This window comes from Enhydra lutris, unplaced genomic scaffold (genome assembly GCF_002288905.1).
Source record: "Enhydra lutris kenyoni isolate GAN:26980312 unplaced genomic scaffold, ASM228890v2 scaffoldscaffold17, whole genome shotgun sequence".
Taxonomy (NCBI): Eukaryota; Metazoa; Chordata; class Mammalia; order Carnivora; family Mustelidae; genus Enhydra; species Enhydra lutris.
In genome coordinates this window covers 51,449,721-51,470,130 of record NW_019154101.1, presented here as the reverse complement: position 1 = coordinate 51,470,130, position 20,410 = coordinate 51,449,721, and the positions used below count along the sequence as shown (strand labels likewise).

The 20,410-nt window shown below is 46.0% G+C and overlaps 1 protein-coding gene across 2 annotated transcripts in view; it reads right to left on the bottom strand.

The window, feature by feature from the left end:
• LOC111147462 (5'-nucleotidase ecto) overlaps positions 1–16,368 on the bottom strand; it is a 46,782-nt gene extending 30,414 nt beyond the window's left edge. For both annotated transcript variants that reach the window (XM_022503491.1, XM_022503492.1), the window contains exon 1: positions 16,030–16,368. In XM_022503491.1, coding sequence (XP_022359199.1) covers positions 16,030–16,368 — 339 coding nt within the window. The remainder of the gene's footprint in view (positions 1–16,029) is intronic.
• Positions 16,369–20,410: the final 4,042 nt, after the last annotated feature.

Genomic DNA, 20,410 nt, shown 5'->3' with positions numbered 1-20,410 from the left:
TTCCTCGGGAAGGGCAGTGAATAAAACAAAGGTTGTAATAAAAATGAAAGAGCATTTACTAAGCACTTCCCACATGCCAGCATCATGCAAAGTGGTTTTGTTAAGAAAACCTGGTTTTAGAGAGGGAGACAAACCATAAGAGACTTAATCTCGGGAAACAAACCGAGTGTTGCTAGAGGGGAGGGGGGTGAGAGGGATGGGGTGGCTGGGTGATGGACATTCGGGAGGGTATGTACTATGGTGAGTGTCATGAATTGTGTACAGACTTGTACCCCTGGGGCAAATAATACATTATATATTAATTAAAAAAAAAAGAAAACCTGGTTTTGTGCTGTGAGATTGGCATTATTACTGTTATCATTTTAGAGATGAGAACAGATCTAGAGACATTGAATGAATTGTTCAAGGTCACGCAATTAGTAAGCGGTAAAGGGGGGATCAGAACCACTTTCTGTTTGACTCCAACCTTCTTAACCTCTATGCTTGGATATGAAGAGCTTTGCATAAGGCCTAATAGATAGGGAGCACTCAGAATAAAACCCCAAGTACCCGCAGTTTTCATGCTCTCCCTCATCTTTGTGCCTTTGTATGTAACAGGTTAATGATGATTGGTTGACTGAAATACAGATGAATAAAATTGAGTAGAATAGAATAGAATAGAATATGATTATTCCTTTTTTATACCATGACTTTACTTTCTATTCAATCAATGGCTTTAGTTCCTGAAGTCTGATGATCTTTCCAGAAGAGATACTTCCCAAGAACCCTTCATTGAGTTCCCTGAGTTAGACATACTTCCTCTGCTCTGATGGTCCCCTCTGCAGCCCCGCACCCCCCACCCAGTCCCTCTGGAGCCCAGCAAGCCACTGGAGCAGAACAACGGTGCACCCCTGAATGAGCAGAAGAGTCTCTGACAAATTTCTTTCTTCTAGACACAGCCAACCTTTCCTACAAAAATTCCTTTGCCGAAAAACGCCTTTTTAAATTCTTATTTTCTTTATAAACTCATGTTCATTTCCCCACCTTGACTCTTTCTGACTTGCTTTTCCTCCACTGCATTTATCACAACTTCATTATTCATGAGCTCTTTGGAAGAAGGAGCGCAACACTCACTTGTGTAGACCATGTTCCCTGCTGGCATGCAGCAGGTGCTCGAGAAATGCATTAAACAGGGGTGCCTGGGTGGCTCAGTTGTTAAGCGTCTGCCTTCGGCTCAGGTCATGATCCCAGAGTCCTGGGATCGAGCCCTGCATTGGGCTCTCTGCTCAGAGGGAGCCTGCTTCTCCCTCACCCACTCCCCCTGTTTGTGTTCCCTCTCTCACTGTGTCTCTCTCTGTCAAATAAATAAATAAATAAAATCTTAAAAAAAAAAAAGAAATGCATTAAATAAAATTTTTTAAAGTTTTTACTCTAACTCCAGTCAGTTAACATACAGTGTTATATTAGTTTCAGGTGTCTGATATACATGGATTCTTATTCATTTTTATTATTTTTATTAACATGACAATACCTCAGGAAGAGTCTGTCCAAGAGCACTCAGAGCAATGAAAGACAGACCATCTTTCCACGTTCCTTTACATCTCACGGAGCATTTGTAGCACAGACATAAGAAAATTTATGCAAATTCATACTATAGTATCATTCTGCCTTTTTTGGTGCTCTCTGAAAATTCCCGTACCTTTCCTTATGTGTGCTTGTCCATTTTTTGCTGTTCTGCCCAAAGCTTCCCTCATGACTGTAATAACCAATCCAGATCTGACTTAACCTGTTACTTGCCATTAATGCTATAATCCTCACATCAGGCAAGAGTGTTTTTATTCTGACCTAAATCATATTCTTATGCTCTCTCCCTCCTTTTATTTTAGCTTTCCAAACGTTTCATTTCTCATATTGGGCTCATTCACTTACTAACCCTATTCAGTCACTGGTTCCAGACTTATGACAATCTTTGCATATTCACTATAAACACTAAATTTCACAAAATGCACTGTTCTGTAATTTAAGGCAACCGAGTGTAGCAAAATGACCTTCTTCAGTATCTCCAACCTCAGAAATCACAGCAATTTAATGTGAGCTTCTGGTCTAGCCATGGCGCCTCACCTGCACTGCTTTCTTAGTGCAGATACCTCAAGCACTATTTAAAAAGACAAAAAGAAAAGAAAAAAACTGCTGCTCTTCCATGAAAAAAACTTTCCTCACTTTTCATCTAGCCCAGCCCAGCATGTTCAACCACCTAAATTGCTGAATCGTTGCTGCCCTTTAAAACACAAATGTAAGGACAGAAGGAGATCTGATTCTTTGGTGGTTCTTATTAAATAAATGTTTGTTAAATCAACTCTGAGGAACAGAGTCTGATTTGTTTAACACCTTTCTGCAAGTGTCTGTTAATATTTATATTTGATGTGGATAATTTGTCAAACTCTAGCAGTTGCTTTGGAGAAATGCTCTGTTGACTAAAGATAAAGCCCAGAGGTTTCCCAGGTCATGTGAAGCTGCCATGGAAGAATGAAGATATTCCAAGACTTCTGGCTCCAAATTTCTTGTTGGATTATTAACAACACCCTGAAGTGAGGAGTGAGGGAAAGCTTGTGTCTACACAAGGAAATTAATTTTTCATGCTTGCCCTAAGGTAATAATTATGTGCGGCATCTATTTATTGAGTTTTTTTTTTTTTAAAGATTTTATTTATTTATTTGACACAGAGAGAGAGATCACAAGTAGGCAGAAAGGCAGTCAGAGAAAGAGGAGGAAGCAGGCTCCCCGCTGAGCAGAGAGCCTGATGCGGGGCTCGATCCCAGAACCCTGAGACCATGACCTGAGCCAAAGGCAGAGACTTAATGCACTGAGCCACCCAGGTGCCCCAATTTATTGAGTTTAAAACAACAATAAAAATATACCTTCAGTGACTAACAAATGTTAGAGGCACGCTTTCAAAAAAAGAGGGAAACATCCTTTCTGACTCGTCTCTCCGTACCATGTTGCACGTCTAGTGTGGATGGAATCTGCTACTAAATTCAGCAGCCACACCGGCGGGCTGCTGACTGACCACACTGTCCTCTGGGCCTGTGGGCCAACCCTCACGTCTTTTCGTTCCCAAGGCTCTTCCTAGGAGGAGCTGCTATTGATTCATTTTCTCCTTCCACCTGTAAACAAATGTGTCCGTTGGTCTTGAGGCACTGGTCCTGAACAAGTGGACAAGCAGAAGAAAGAATAAGAACATGCCTCAGGCTGAGAGTGGGAGAGAAGAAGCCTTCCGATGTCGGAGTGGGTCCGCCTGAGCCCTGAAGCTGGGATCGTGGCATGGTCTGCAGACGGGACCCAAAAGTCAGTGGCCATCTGACAGCCTTCTGTAAAGGTCTTTCATTATCCCGTAATGTTTTGCTTTTATGAAGAAATCTTCCCTTTCTGATCTCTCCAGTTACAGTTGAGTGAACAAAGCAGTAGACAATACATACTATTAAATAATATGTATTAACCAACTCCCATCATTCATTTAAAATATCTCTGACACAGGAACAACATTTGGTAAATATTTGCTGAGTATATGAGCAAGTAAATAAACACCTGATGGGTGGGGAGGAAAGAGCCAGAGAATTAATTCCCAAGGCCTTTCGCCCTGGGCTGGTTGCCACCACGTCGCCTAGAACTCTGTCCTAGCCTCTTTGTGTCTCTGCATGCCACAATAGAAAAAGATGTTACAAGATACAGGCGTGCCGACCTCTAGCACCAAACTGGTACAGGGCTCTGTTTTGAAAGCCTCTCACGAATGTTCACAGCAGCCACAGTAATAATGTGAGCAGGAAACTTGGCCATAAAAGGCAAGGAAGCTGCAAATCCTTGAGACCTGAGAAGCCTCACGGGCTGAGAACCTATCTGGCGTCGCCTCACACAGAGCCCGCCTGCTCGACTGGGCTTCCTGTCCCAAAATAAATAAAGCTGTGGAGAGGCCACAGTGGCCCAGCTCTGGTGACCTCCTGGTACAGCATCCTGGGGCAGACTCTACCTGAAGCAGAATGTTTATCCAAATGTTTCCAGAAAATTTAGATTTTTTTCCCCAAGATTTGGAATGACCACTCTCCCTCTCCATCCCAGGCCTGCCCAGCTTGAAGTCAGACACTGACAATGTGTCTGCCAGGATGGGGCCCCTGGGGCAGATGCCCGGACCCCTCCAGTCTCTTATTGCCTGGGGGTGGTTTGGGGTCCCTCCCTTTGGCTCCCCAGTCCTCCCTATCTGCTGACCATTGGGGAGGCCCCCGCCCAGACCAATGGCCAGCAGACAAGGACACTTACCCCTAGTAAGCTTGTGAATGAGACACCTGTGAGGATGCATGCGGTCCCAGGTGTTGGAAAAGAGCTTCTACAACTCCCAAGAAACACCTGGAGAAGCAGCAAACAACCTGGGCAGCCCTCCCTTGGCCCCCCGGACCCCCTTCACGGCCAAGCAGCCATGGACTTGCTGCTTGCTCCTTCACCATCCCCTGCCTTCTCCACCACACTGCCATTGGCCCCTCTGCTTCCTCCCACTGCTTCCTCACTTCTCGCCCAGACCTTTCTGGAGTCCTCCAGTCGGTCTCCTGGTCCCCAGGCTCACAAACCTCCTGCCCACTCCCCACAGGCCACCAGAATGCACTTCCAAAACTATGCCCTCGACTGCTTCTAGCTCCTGCACTGAGTTCCTCCGAGGCCTCCTGCTTCCCACTGAAATCACAGTCCTGGCTCCCCAGACACCACAGAAGCCCCTCTGTGACCTCCCTGAGCTGGTTCACTTCTCCTGCCAAACTTCAGGGTCCCTCAGTTCCAGGGACACCTAAAGGCCCATGTGGTGAAGAGTTTTGGACGCAGTCCCACGGGACCTCCCTGTAAAGCTCCCTGCATGACCTCCACTGTAGACGCCGGGTATCAGCCCCACCGGAAACGCACGTCTCTGACATCACTTGGCCTTGCTGCGGCAGTTGGCTCACATGTCTGTCTCCCAGAGGCAGGAGGGGCAGCGACTCCCGCTGGGTCCTTGCTGACACCAACCGACACCCAGCACCAGGGCCCAGCAACTGTTTACTGAACGATAAAACCGCCACTCCAACCGGCTCCTTACAGATAGGCTCCACTAGACTCTGATTTGGTATGCGGGACATTAAAACTTTCCAAAGGTGGCAGGATTAAAAAAAAAAACCTTGGTAAACAGTTGAGCAATATCTTGTGAAATGAAAGAAACCAAGCTGTTCGGAAGCAGGTGAAAAGGTTAGCCAACTGCCTCACCGATCCTACCAGTCCCTCTCTAACAATCGGTCTGCTCCTCTTCTTTCCATTTCACTAATGTCATACTGGCCTTTGTGAGTGAGACCGATTTTTAGAAAAAGTTCGTTGAACTGTTTTGTGTGTTGAGAACATTATTTAGATGTCATGATGTCAGTTAGGGAGAAAACGGAATTTTTTAGAGTGTCTTCTCATTGGAAAACTGCTAAGGAGACCAACTATTTGGTCTATCCAAGGACATCTATATCTGAATTAGAAAGGGAACATTTCAGAGCCTCAGCTTTGTTCACGGAAGACTCTAAAAATTACCAGGGAAATTGACATAAGGGGATTTCAAGAAGGAGTTTTTTTAAATACAAAAAATATGACAAAAAGAGGGGTTGATAAGACTCTCATGCTACATGGCCAGGCCCTGTTCACATATTGACTCATTTAATCTTCACAATTCTATTAGGTAGGTGCTACTATTTGTCCTTTTGAGAGATGGGAAACTGAGGCACAGGGCTCCAGCAATTAGCAAGGGCCAGAGCAGAGGTCTGAACAAGGGTAGGGAGGCCTAAGCATCCAGGGCCTTAACCACTCTGTCATTGTGCCCATAACGGAAATACCTGGAAGGGATGGATATCACTTGATAGTTTCCTACAGGGTTCTAGAGTGCCAAGTAACAAGGGCTCAGTCCTTGTCCTCAGGAAGCTGTCAGGGCAAACGGGGGCAGGGCAAGACATGGGCACATTCATCCATGCATGCATACGTAAACCACATGGGGACCACAGGGAGGGACGTGTGAGACAGCCCACCAAAGACGCGGGCACACACGACGCGGGCACACACTGCCCGATAAAGACCATAGGGGTTCAGAGTGTGATCCTCCCCTCCTCGACACTGGTCAGGAGAGGCTCACAAGCAGATGACATCAACTGTATCAACAGATGAGGCAATGAAAACACAAGGGTTGAGGCACTCAGATGTTCCAAGTGAAGACAAGAAGCTTAAGCATGAATATACCAGAAAAAGGAAGGAAATAATTGATTTAAGATATGGAGGAAAATGATTTGTTCTAATCCGCAGAAATCAATTGCAGTGTCGAAAAGCCATTTGTCAGAAATCCGCGGCATAGGTATTTAGCGAGTCACCTGCACAGTGGCTCATCCCACTGAGGCCTGGGGCTTGCAGCACACTCCACAGTGGGAGGGTTACAGGGAGAGCCCAACCGAGTCCACAATGGGGCTTAGCTGCCAGTCATTCAGGGAGACTCAACAACCACCTTAAGAAGGGGCGCTTACAAATTAGGTTTGGTTGAGATGACCCATTTCTGGAGTTGTGGACCATTTCTGGGGTGGGTTTTGCTCCCTCTAACCCCATAGTTGTGGGGCATATTGGTCCTGGCAGGAGAATGTGGCCTCTGACTGAACGACAAAAAAGATCCAGGGCTCAAGCCAGCTCACGTGCACTTCAGTGTTTGCTGAAAGAATGAATGAACAAATACTGAACAGACAGCATTTCACGTTTTCCCTATCAGATGGAAAAAGTTACAAACTCTCTGTGTAAAATACATATAACAATATTACATGTAGAAGCACGGGCTTGCCTAACTGGGCTCCATGCAGGTTGAACTGTATCTCTGAGGGGCTAGAGAGCTACAGCCAATGTGTGGTTTATGTATGGAATCAATTATTCAAGGGAGGGAAAAGAAGTGTCAAGAGAATTTTCAAATTCTAGGTATGTGGTTGAAGGAAATCGACACGGAAGGAGTTCATGCAGGATTCAGATGTATTTGTGGGTGACCTGCAGAGAGCTACTGGCTCAATGTGTGATTTGTTTTGGTTTTGTTCTGTTTTGTTTTTCCTCCCATTTTTAGTTAAGGAAATGCAAATGCCAGAACAATGACAAGATGAGCTAAGAACCCGCCTTTGCTCCCTCCCCCTGGTGCTTGGGGCTGGCCTTACGCAGCCCAGCTCTGGTGTGGAACTCACTCAGGAAGAGAGGAAGTAGAAAGGCCATAACCACAGCCACAGGATGGGGTGGGGGCCATTGACATCACTGAGGCTTGGGGATCCACAACCACCCAGACCGTCAAAACTTCTGAGGTCTAATTGTTTTTGCTACTGACTTTCCTTGCCCTGAAAAAAAAATACCATTGCCATCAATATACCTCTTTTAAGCTTCACCAAACTAACATTGCTAAATTGTCTTCCTCAAACCTGGGCTTGTTACTGAAAATAAAGTAATTCTGAGAGTTTCTTTGATGTGAGAGATTTTGAACGTCTCTGAATGGATGGTGACTTCTCTTGACTCAGGATTAATTTTCTGGGGAAAAGAGGAAACATCCCCACTATGCATTTGGGCATAGAAGACACATTTATGGGCTTGACGTTGTGTCTTCTGCAGACCAGATCTATGGTCCTTGAATTCCCATGATCAGGTGTTAGAATTTCAGTCATTTATGCTTTGCTTATCCCCATCCTTCACAGGTCTTGCCAGACTCTCTATGTGGTCAAGAAGGGCTCAGCCAGGGTGCCTGGGTGGCTCAGTGGATTAACCCTTTGCCTTTGGCTCAGGTCATGATCTCAGGGTCCTGGGATCGAGCCCCAAATCGGGCTTTCTGCTTGGCCGGGAGCCTGCTTCCCCTTCTTTCTCTGCCTTCCTCTATGCCTACTTGTGATCTCTCTCTGTATCAAATAAATAAACAAAATCTTGAAAAAAAAAAAAAGATATGGGTATATTTTGCATTATGGAGACATTATGGCTGTGGGGACTTGAGTTCATGTACTATACCCCTTGGTAAAAAATGCTTTAAAGAAATGGTTTTTTGGGGTGCCTGGGTGGCTCAGTGGGTTAAAGCCTCTGCCTTTGGCTCAGGTCATGATCCCAGGGTCCTGGGATTGAGCCCAGCATTGGGCTCTCTGCTCATCAGGGAGCCTGCTTCCCACCTACCCATCCCCCCACCCCTTGCCCCTCTGCCCACTTGTGATCTCTGTCTGTCAAATAAATAAAATCTTAAAAAAATATATAAAAAGAAGGGCTCAACCGGGCACTGCCTTCTATCCACCAGATAGCAGGTTTCTCCCTCACAGGTCAGATTCACTTGGCCCAGCACTTAGCAGGGAGCCTGGTGTGTGTAGTGCTTAGTGAATCTTTGTGGACTGAATGATTAAATGGGCCATAAAGACAACAGGCTTGAAACTGGGTTCATTCTCCTACCATTCCTTAGGCCATCATCTTCTTTTACAAGTACAGTAAGGCTCCATCCACATCCTGGGAACCTATTTATCTGGAAACAGGGAAGGTACCCGGAAGAAGACCCAAGGAAGTCTCTCTACAAGAATTCGCTGTCATGACAGTAACTGTGAGGGAGACATAAGAGAGTTGTCAAGCAAACTTAGACTTGGGTGTAAAATTAAGTTCTGGGGCAAACCAAGTCATACTGGCAGATTTGAAGGAAGACAGAGGGCAGGGCAAAGCCTGAGCGGCTGGGTGACATGCAACATGCCACCCCGTCCCGATCCCCCATCCTACAGATGAGGAATCCCCTCCCCAAACTCACATAGCTAACAAGCAGGAGGAGGTAAGCAGGAAAACCCGGGAGTCGTGATGTCCTGTCCGAATCTCTTTCCACTGCCCCTGTCTGCCACAGGTCCGCAGGGTCCAATCCTGTCTAGTAAGCTCAGAGGAGCCTTCAGACTGCATTTCTGTGCTGCAAATAGCAGGTTTCAGCTGTCAGGGGGGAAGGGTAAGTAGAAGACTCCATGCTCCTGGGTGGTAGTGGCAAACCCTGCTGACTCTCCCGGTGTACCTGGCTTGAACCCTCTTAGTCATCTTTTGATCGCACCTTCTCCTGAGTCATCCCTGTCCCCAGAAGGTGAGCAGGGCCAGCACTTCCTAACGCTTTACTGTGAGCTGGCCCTGTGCCAAGCATTTCCCATGAACTATGGTGTCCTTTTCACCCACAACAACCTCTGGTGAAGGCTGTCATCACACCCAGCTTATACCTGTATACATGGAGCCCGCGAAAGATTAAATAACCTGCTCTCGGTCCACGGATTTTAAGTGAAAGGGAGGGGACTGGATCCCAGGCAGTCACTCCAGAGGTCATCCTCTTAGCCCCAGGCTCCATTGCCTACCCGATGAAACCTTCCATGGACTCAGCCTTTCTTTCCCTATCACCATAGGTCAGGGACCATCTCACCCTAGACCACTGCCAGCCTCTTCACCATCCTCTTCTCGGAGGTCTTCTGCCTCCCAGCCATTTCTGCTCATCCTCCCAAACTGTGATTTTCTTATGTCACTGAGAGGTTTTTTTTCTCACACTAACCAATTCTCCAGATCTCTGGGGTTACCAACTGGCTGTTCAATAATGACCCCCTCCACAGGTTTAATAATTTGCTAGAATGACTCACAGAACTCAGGAAAGTGCCTTAGTTAGTATTACTGGTATATTATAAAGGCTATGACTCAGGGACAGCCAAGCAGCAGACCTGCATAGGGCAAGGTATGCAGGGGGCTGAGGGGTGGTAGAGCTCCTGTGCCCTCTCTGGGCACACCGCCCTGCCAGTACCCCAGTGTGTTCACCAAACCAGAAGCCACCTGAACCCCATCATTGAGGGGGTTTTTAATCACATACACATAGTTGATTAAATCGCTGGCAATTGCCGATTAATTCAATCTCCAGCCACTCTCTCCTCCCAGGAGGTTGAGGGGAGGCAGAAAGTTCCAATCCTCTAGCTGTGGCTTGGATTTTATGACTCCAGTCCTCCTTCTAAAGCTATCTAGTGGTCCTCAGCCATCAGTCATCTCATTAGCATACAAAAGACTCTCATCACTCAGGAAATTCCATGGGTTTGGGGAGCTGTGTGCCAGGAACTGGGAATAAAGACGAAATACCTATTTTTTTTTTTATTATACCACAGTCACCCTCTACTCAGAAACCTCCAGTGCCTCTCCACACCCCAACCCGTGACGACAGAGGAGAGCCCAGACTTTTCAGGATGGTCTTTCAGCCATATACAACCTCATCTCTCATGGTTCCTGTCACCTCAGCTCTGGTCCAGGCTGGTCCAGAACCTTGCAGATTCCTGCCTCTGTATCTCTGCCCCATCCTCCTGCTCCTTCTCTCAATCAAAATATTCCACTGAACTGAAATTGGATCAAAACATTTCTTTTTTTTTTTTTTTAAAGATTTTATTTATTTATTCGACAGAGAGAGAGAGACAGACAGACATCACAAGTAGGCAGAGAGGCAGGCAGAGAGAAGGGGAAGCAGGCTTCCCGCTGAGCAGAGAGCCCGATGTGGGGCTCAATCCCACGACCCTGAGATCACGACCCGAGCCAAAGGCAGAAGCTCAACCCACTGAGCCACCCAGGCGCCCTGATCAAAACATTTCTTAGGATGATTTGTTTAGAAATGTGTGGAACCCCAGAGATGAGCTGGTTCGAAACTCTTATTGCATAGATGAGGAACTGGTGATCCAGAGAGGGGAATGGCATAGCCCCAGATTACAGATTTATTATCTCTCAAAACGCAGAGAGAACAGTACTGATCTCTGAATTTCTGGTGATGAGTACTGGGGGTGATAAGCTTCAAATAAGAAACACTTATGTAAACTATCAAAAGCACACATCAAAAGGCAAAAAAAAAAAAAAAAGACAAATTTGATTATACCAAATGAAGGATTTCTATTCAGTGAAAGACACTGTGGATTGAGTTCAAAGACATACATAATCAGAAGATATTCACAATGTCTAAAAACTGCTCACAGAGCAATATCTAGAACTCCTGAAAATCACAAAAACTAGAGTAAACCTAATTATTTATTTTTAGAAGATTTATGTATTTATTTTGGAGTGAGAGTGCACACACATGCATGAGTAGGGGAGGGGAAGTGGGGAAGGGGACACTCTACTGAGTGGGGAGCCCTACCTGGGGCTCTATCTCCCAACCAGGAGATCATGGCCTGAGCCAAAACCAAGAGTCGGGGTCTTAACTGAATGAGCCACCCAGGCATCCCTCATTTATTTATTTAGAGAGTGAGAGCAGGCATGTGGGTGGGGGAGGGGCAGAGGGCGAGAGAATCTCCAGCAGACTCCCTGTTGAGCACAGAGCCGGTTGAGGGGGGCCTCTGTCCCAGGACCCTGAGATCACGATCTGAGCAGAAACCAAGAGTTGGACACTTAAGTGACTGAGCCACCCAGGTGCCCCAAACCTAATTTTTAAAAAAGAGCAAAGGATGTGAACATGCAATTAGGGAAAAGGAAACTCAAAAAGTAAATATGCCGGGGCACCTGGGTGGCTCAGTGGGTTAAAGCCTCTGCCTTCGGCTCAGGTCATGATCCCGGGGTCCTGGGATCGAGCCCCGCATCTGGCTCTCTGCTCCGCAGGGAGCCTGCTTCCTCCTCTCTCTCTCCCTGCCTCTCTGCCTACTTGTGATCTCTCTCAAATAAATAAAATCTTTAAAAAAAAAAAAAAAGTAAATATGCCGAAGTCCCCAGTTATTAGAAAAACACAAGATCAAATAATGAGATGACATTTCTTCTGGAAAGTGGGATAATGCTGCAGGATAGGGGAGAGGATCAGGGGCTCCACATCTGTGTGGATGTGGAGACTGGGGAGAACAGAGCACTCCAGTCACTCAGGCAGTTCTTGTTCAAAGTACGGATACGCATCCCTGTGGCCAGCAATTCTGCCATTGGCTATAGATCCCAAAGAAACCCTCCCAGGAAGGAAGTGCAGGAAGCTATTCAGAGAAGCTCGTCCTAAACCATCACTGGAGGAGAGGACGGTAAAATCTCTGGAGGTCTTTGGGCAGCACTATGCCGGGTATAAACACGGAGCCGACAATCAGAATCAAGGGCGCCTGGGTGGCTCAGCTGGTTAAGCGACTGCCTTCAGCTCAGGTCATGATCCTGGAGTCTCAGGATCGAGTCCCGCATCGGGCTCCCAGCTCCACAGGCAGTCTGCTTCTCCCTCTGACCTTCTCCCCTCTCATGCTCTCTCTCACTCTCTCAAATAAATAAATAAAATCTTTAAAAAATAAAAAAAAAAGCAGAATCAAAACTATAAATACAGAGAATAAGCTAACGGTTGACAGAGGGAGGGGATGTGGAGTTGGGCAAAACGGGTGAAGGGGAGTGGGAAATACAGGCCTCCAGTTGCTTTATGAAGAAGCTGCGGGAATAAAAGCCTAAGTACAGTCAGTGTTACTCTAAGTGTTGTTTGGCTGTACGGTGACAGTAGCTACACTTGTGGTGCACATAGCAGAACATAGAATCTTGTCCAATTACATTGTTGCACACGTGAAACTAATGTAACATTTTGTGTTAACTAGGTTCAAAAAAAAACACAACAACAATCAGTTGAGGACAAAAGAAACAGAATGATCTGGGCAATAGAAGGAGTTACATAATTTAAGAACATAAGACCCTTCACTGTGATAAAAGTTCTGCAAGGACAAGCAGAAACAAGAACATCAAACAGAGCGGTTGCTCACGAAGCAAGTGGGGACTATTGATGAAAGGCGATTTGATTAGGGGTCTCCTGGGTGAGTTTTGGCAGTCACAGTCCCCACCCTATCCCGGGGGCTCAGGCACCAAGGAGTAGTTTCCTGGGGCTGAGGCTGCGGTCTTACGGACAGCAAGCGGGCTCAGGGGACCAGGGCCCGCTACGAGGAGGCCACCCTACTCCCGGAGGCTGTCTTCCTCCCAGCACATCTCCATGGTGGGAATCCCACCTCCTGAGATGAATCTCTCGGACTGTGTGCTCTCAAGGGTTTTCACAAATCCACTCCACAAGTAAATACTAAGAATAGTTTACACGATGGGGCTTAGAAATGATGTTGGGGGTCCCGGGGGGCCGGGGTAGAGCATGGCAGGCAGTCGGAATCAGATAAACTGATTGTAAAACCCAAACCTTTCCTTCCTCACGCCTTCTTCTTATTCCTCCTCCATCCCCACACCAGGACACCCAGAACTAACCTTTCCTGGGCACGTCCTATGACCCAGCAGGGCGCTAGGGATTTTTACATTTGTTATGCACTGCTCATAAAAATCCTACACAGTGCGGGTAGGGGTTATCCCTCTCCTTTCCCAGTTAGGGAACAGGAAGCTTGGAGAAAGGAACCCAGGAACCCAGGAACCCAGCCCAGCTCACACTGTGAGTGCCATCCTCCTCACACCTCGGGGGACACTCATCCTTCCACCCAGACAGTTCCACCAACAAGTGGCTTCTGAAGATCTCCCTCCAGAATTTCCTGCCTGGCAGCTGGGTCTAGGGGGACTCCGGGCTGGCCCGGGGGCCTCCAGAGGTGTCAGAACCGCTCCAGCAGCACTCACTGGGACACACAGGTCTAGAAAGTCTACACCACCTCTGAGGCTCCTGCTCCAGGGACCTCCAGGGGTGAAGCTAGATTAGAGTAGCTTCTCTTTGCGCTCTATACTACCTTGAGTCCTTAGATGTGGCTCCTCTAACCAAGCCCAGTTTCTAGAGAACTGGTGAGGCCCCTCGACGACTGTTTTCCACCCAAACCAGAATCACCAGCTTCCTGGAATTGAAGATGTGGTGAGTGAGTGGGTGGAGTGGGCCAACACTTAGAGCAGAACAGCAATAAATTCCCTGAGAGGAGTATAACATAAGCAAAATGACAATGAAAAATCTCCGTAAAACAAGAATACGGCAGAGCTTTATCACACGCTAAAGCATAACAGGAGTCCATTCTACGCAGGTCAAATCATGTTTGTCAAACCCCAGAATGGCACAGATGCTGAGATACTATCAGGAACGTGGCCATCAGACTCCCCCTCTTTACCTCATGTCAACATTATATAGCAATCTATTTTTTCCTCAGGTCCCAGCCCAATTATCTTGAGTGAAACTTGAAAGAAAATTATTCCATCCAACAAAAAGCATTCTAAATACTTCCACTGACGCGCTGTAACTTGCAGCAAATTGTTCCAGCCTCACCCAGAGTCCTATCGCAGACATCTGATTGGATGATTAACATCACGGGCTCAATCTGACTTAAATAGGAAAACGTGAGGACTAGGGAAAATGAGGAATTCTCTCTCTCTCTCTTTTTTTCATCAAAAGGAGTTAACATAGCTGTGGAGAAAAGGGTATCACAAAGAGAAATTTTAAGAGTGGTCATCTATATGTGAAATCAAAACAAACTCACATGATGTTTATTTTACCCTTCTGGGAGGAAATCGAGATGTAAACTAGTAACAATTCAATTCAGTAAATATTTGTTCTGACATTACTCCACACAAAGCATCAGGCAAGTTGGACTATGGAGATAGCAATGAAAAGAGACCATACAGGGTTCTTGAGACCCCCCCCACTCTTCTGTGAAGTCCAGACAGATGCTGATGAGCCCTCCATCCCCAGCACCCATGGACTCAGAGGTGTAGGGATCTGCTTGAATCCCTGTGCTTTCAGTGTCTCTGATAACCCACAACCTACTATCAGAATGGAGAGGAACTCCCTCTGCCCATCTCTCATCTCTCCAGGATGAGTTTTCTTGTTGGTGGAAAAAACCAAACAGCTCTACCTTATCAGCCTTTCCTGTCCTCCTTTCTCCAAGCTTCCAGGGAAAAAAATAACCTCTGTGCTGTTTTCATACCAAGTGTATTGCTAACCCTCTGTATCTCAGCCTGGACCACACACACCTCTCCTTCCCTTCCTTCTGGACCCTTGCTCTCTTCTTCCTCTTCTAAAGCCCTTAAGATTTCTTGTCCCCTGTTTCTCCACAGAAGCCGTTTACTCTAGGATTTTACGCTGGGTTAAACTTGGGTGGTGGTTTGATGAGAAAAACAAACCATATATATGTTTTGGTCATATTTATTAATGCATACCCCCTCTCTGCTCATTTTCTAGAGCAAATAAGGCATTGCCTTTCCCAGAGCATTTGGGAGCTTGGACTTAAACTCCCGCATGTATTTCAAGGGCTTCATCCCTTCAGTTAGACTCTAAATCCGTGCTGCCAAATTGATTTTATAAAAATCCTTTGAAATCCTAGTGTTTCTGCATTTTCATTCTCTCCGGATGTTTCTTTTCTTCCATTTTAAAAACCTGTAGAGTAGTATCTGGTACTGATAACTAACATTTACGGAAGCCATGCTATGCACCAGGAAACCCCCTGAGGTAGATACGTTATCCCCATTTTATAGAGGCTGGCACTGAGGCACAGAGAGACTAAATAACTCGCGCACAGAAGAGAGCGGAGCCAGGACTCTACCCCAAGCTTGGGAGCGTAATTAGGCTCGAGCTCCTACATCTAAGGAATCTGGAATCCTTTTTCTTTTCTTTTCTTTTTTTTTCTTTTTTTTTTTTTTTTTTTTTTTTTGGCGGGGGTGCAGACTTTCTGCACCGGAGACGGACCCGTGGGAAGATCCATTCTTACCGTATCTCTCTTTTGGCACTGGTGACCAGCACACTCTACTCAACCTCTTTGACCCTGAGTTTTCCCTCCACTAAACCCGAAATAAAGCATTCTGCTTCGGTCCCTGGTCCTGGGTAATTGCCAACGCTCCCACGTACGCCCGCTGACGCCCTCGGAGGTAGCGCTGAGTCCGCCTCCTCCAAACGAATCATCCAAGGGACTTCTCTGTCTGCATCTACCTGGCACGCCTGCCAGCGTCCCGCTTTCTCCCCGCCTCGCCCTGAACTCCGCCCCAGGCGGGCCACCCGGTGCCACACCGTCGGCTGCTCCTCCGCGCCGGTTTCCCCCTCGGCTCGGGACTCCTACCCCCGGGCTCGACAACCGCCCCGGCCAGCCGCCTTCTTACCATGGCATCGTAGCGCAGGGCGTTCATGAAGTGCGCCACCTCGGTGCCCTTGTACACGGTGAACCAAATGGTGCCCTGGTACTGGTCGCCGGCGTCGAGCAGCAGCACGTGCGGCTCCGTACGGCGGATCTGCTGCACCTTGGTGAAGAGCCGCGCCACGCCGCCCACGCAGCGACTCGCATTGACGCACTTGCTCGAGTCCTCGCTGGTCTGCTCTAGCCGGCTGTGCACGTCGTTAGTGTGCAGGATGGTGAGTTCCCAGGCGCCGGCCGCCGGCCACAGCAGCGCGCCCAGAGCGAGGAGCTGCAGCGCCGGGGCTCGTGCGCCTCCGGGACCCATGGCTGCGGCGCGAGAAGGGCGAGCGTGCAGGCGGGCCGGGCGAGCGGCTGCGAGTGGCGGCGGGCGCGGCGGGAGCGGGAGCTAGGCGCCAGAGCCGGCGGGGCGGGGCGCGCCGGGGGGCCGGCCTCTTTCAGGCGGGAGGCCGGCCCCACAGCGGGGCGCACGCCCGCGCGGTCACCCGATCCGACCCTGGCACCGGGGGCGGCCCCGGGCGCGCCGGGGCTGGCGGCTGGCCCCCGCTGGCGGCAGCAACAGTGAAGAGGTTGTTCCCGGCGGGGAGCGGGCACTGGCCACGGTGCCGGGGAGCCCACCACCCCACAGCTGGAGGGCTTGGGCTTTCCCGGGCGCGCGGGAGGTGCCGGAGTGGCCACCCCGCGTCTTGGCCCTCGCTATTTCTAGCCTACGTTGAGGCACGAGTTTTTCCCGAGAGGAAGGCACGGTTTGTGTTGGGCTTGGGGTGGCGCGAGCTCGTTCCCTTGAAAGAGCGAAAGCTGGAGAAGAGGGGAAGGAAAAGATGGAAGGGGTAAGAGGGGGCGGGGGAGGAGTGCAGAGGCAGGAGAGAGGAGTGCTTTGCTTTTTTGGGCCGTGGAAGCCAAAAACGGACTGGAGACGTGGCTGACCTCTGTCTTTCCAGTTGGAGAACGCACCGAGTCCACGTTGTTTAGAAGTGGAACCTCGGAATTTAAGAACATTCCAATCCAGTCCCGCCTTTGTTCGCAAAGAAGGTCTCAGCAATGAACCGGCGTTGGGACGGGGACAGCTCTTGGAAGCTAAAACGGACCATGGGAGTAAAAGCAGCAGCTATGTGGACGTGATGCTGCCTTCTGTCGCTTTTTTAAGGCTTTTTTTTTTTTTTTTCTGTCCTTGCCCCCTCTTTTTCTCTAGGCTTTAGTATTTTAAGGATGTGAAGTGTGTATGTGTGTGTACATTAAGGCAAAGCTTTGGGCAAGGAAAGCAATAATAGGAATGCAGTCAATAAAACATCATTATATAGAATTTAAAATTGCAGAATTTCCCTCTGTTTAACCAACTGATTCCTGAGGGCAATCAACAGTCCAGTGCTTTGGGAAGAGAAGGAGAAGGGAATTGGTTTGGAGGTCCTATTAGGTGACCACTGATTTATCCTTTGCAGAACAGTATATATAGTCCTCACACTTCCCCAAATGCATCAAGTCAGTACTTTTTTTTTTTTTTTTTTTTTTAGCTTTTTGGGATAAGATGTATATATACAACACAAAACCTACAAATCAACCATCTTAACCATTTTTACATGTACAATTTAGTAGCATTAAGCACATTCACATTGTTGGGCAACCATCACCACCATCCATCTGCAGAACTTTTTCATCTTGCCAAAGGAAATTCTCTAGCCATTAAAGAATAACTCCTATTCAGAAGTTATTCTTCCTATTCTTCCCCCCCAGCCCTTGGCAATGATCACTCTTCTCTGTCTTTCTGAATCCCAGTACTCTAGGTATCTCGTGTCAGTGAATCAGACAATATTTGTCCTTTTGTGGCTGACTTGTATTTCATTTGCATAAGGTCCTTTTAAGATTCATCTATGTTGCAGCATGTGTCAGAATTTCCTTCTTTTTAAAGGCTGAATAATATTCCATTCATACCACATCTTGTTTATCTGTTCATCCATCAATGAACACTAAGTTGTTTTCACATTTTGGCTATTGTGAATAATGTTGCCATCAACATTATACAAATATCTGTTGTACAAATCTGTTATATCTCACTGTACAAATATCTGTTTAGATCTCTGATTTACATTCTTTGGGCGGATTCCCAGAAGTGGAATGGCTGGATCATATGGTAGTTCTATGTTCAATTTCTTGAGGAAATGCCGTACTTCCTTCTCTAATGGCTGCACCATTTTATATTCCCAGCAGCAATGCACAAGAGTTCCATTTTCTCCACATCCTTACCAACACCAATTTTCTGCTTTTTGATAATAGCCATGCTAAGAGGTTTGAAGTAGTAACTCACTGTGATTTAATTTGCATTTCCCTAATGATTAATGATGTTGAGCATCTTTTCATGTGCTTATTGGCTATTTCTGTATCTTATGGAGAAATGTCTATTCAAGTCCTATGATCTACCCATGTTTTAATAGGATTACTTGGTTTTTGTTATTGTTGCTGAGTTGTAGGAGTCTGTATATCCCGGATGTTAATCCCTTATCATATATATATATATATATATATATATATATATATATTGCACATATTTTCTCTCATTCCATGGGTTGCCTTTTCATTTTGTTGAGACTGCTTCTTGATGGACAAACATATATTTCGATGAAGTCTGATTTATCTGTTTTTTCCTTGTTGTCTGTGTTTGTGGTGTCATATTTGAAAAAAACATTGCCATAGCTGATGTCATGAAGCTTTTCCCCTATGTTTTTTCTAAGAGTTTTATTGTTTTTGTTTTTAGGTTTAGGTCTTTGATCCATTTTATACCCAATATATAATATATACATGGAGAGAGAGGTTGGGGGGAGAGGGAGAGAGAAAAAGAGATTTATCGTAAGGTATTGGGTCACTTGATTACAAATGCTGAGTAGTCCCCCAGTTTGGTACCTGCTCTGGAGACTCATGAAAACTGGTAGCGTAGTTTGAAGGCCTGAGTGCCAGAGAGCCGATGGATTTACCTTGATTTTAAAAAAACATTATTTTCTGTTTCATTCTGTACTGATAGATGCAGTTATTACGGAGTGCAAAATTTGGGGCATGGCAAGCATTTGGATTTCTGCGGTAAAACCCAAATAGCTAAAACCTATGCAAATATGATATAACCTAGGATTTTAATAGCAATAAAATGAAATGGGAAAAGATGGTGTGTTTTAGGAAATAGTTCTGGCAGGACTTAGTTAATCTTAGAATCATATGAGTGTATAAAAAGTTACCTCTTGAATATTCTGGGAAAGATTCAGTTTCCAAACAGTGGCTTTTCTTTTTCCCTTTCATATTCTCTGGTTATATAACATAATATTTTAAGTTGGTTGGGTGGAATTTGAATTTTTAGTATATTAAAGTAGTAGATATTTGTGTTTATCCAGTGACATCTGAGAATTTGGTATTCTACTCTATGTTTATCAATTAAAATAAGAATCCTAGTATGAATTTCACCTAGGAGCCAAGAATCTTCCAAAGAAAATGTCAAAACCAGTATTGCCTGTATTATTTTTTTTTGCTAATTGGTAGATTCATAAAATAAGTACTAGTTACCTCTTTGATTTCCCTGCAAAAAAATTAAAAATGTGTTGGGTGGGGCGCCTGGGTGGCTCAGTGGGTTGAGCCGCTGCCTTCGGCTCAGGTCATGATCTCGGGGTCCTGGGATCGAGCCCCGCATCGGACTCTCTGCTCTCTCAGGGAGCCTGCTTCCTCCTCTCTCTTTGCCTGCCTCTCTGCCTGCTTGTGATCTCTCTGTCAAATAAATAAATAAAATCTTTAAAAAAAATAATAAAAAAAAAATAAAAAAAAATAAAAAAAAAATAAAAATGTGATGGGTACTGGTCAATGTAATACTAATTGGGAGAGTCTTTCCAATGTATATGTCACAAACTTTAGAACAACAATTTATTATATTTTAAATTTATAAAAGAATTTCGCATATTTAAAATGACAAGAGCATACAGGCATGAAAGGATGCAAAAATTTACAATCTTTAAAGATGAGGTCAGGATTTAACAAAGTTAGAAGTACAGTTAGAATATAAGGATTCTGATGTCACTAGAAATTAAAGAATAGGAGATAAATTGATTTTTAGCTGGAAATCATATAAGCCTTGTATTTATAACTAAGTCATTACTGATGGACCTGAGGGTGGTGACAAATAAACCATTGTATGGAAACAGATCTCTTATATGGAAACTCTCCTTGGGTTTTCACTTTATCTCAAGATGGAGGAGATCCTCCTATTAGGAGCTAAAAACAGCTACCATCTAAAATCAAAAGGAATCACTAGAAAGTTTTGAACCATATTTAGAATTAATATTTGTATTGATATTGTATTATGATTTTTAAGATTTATT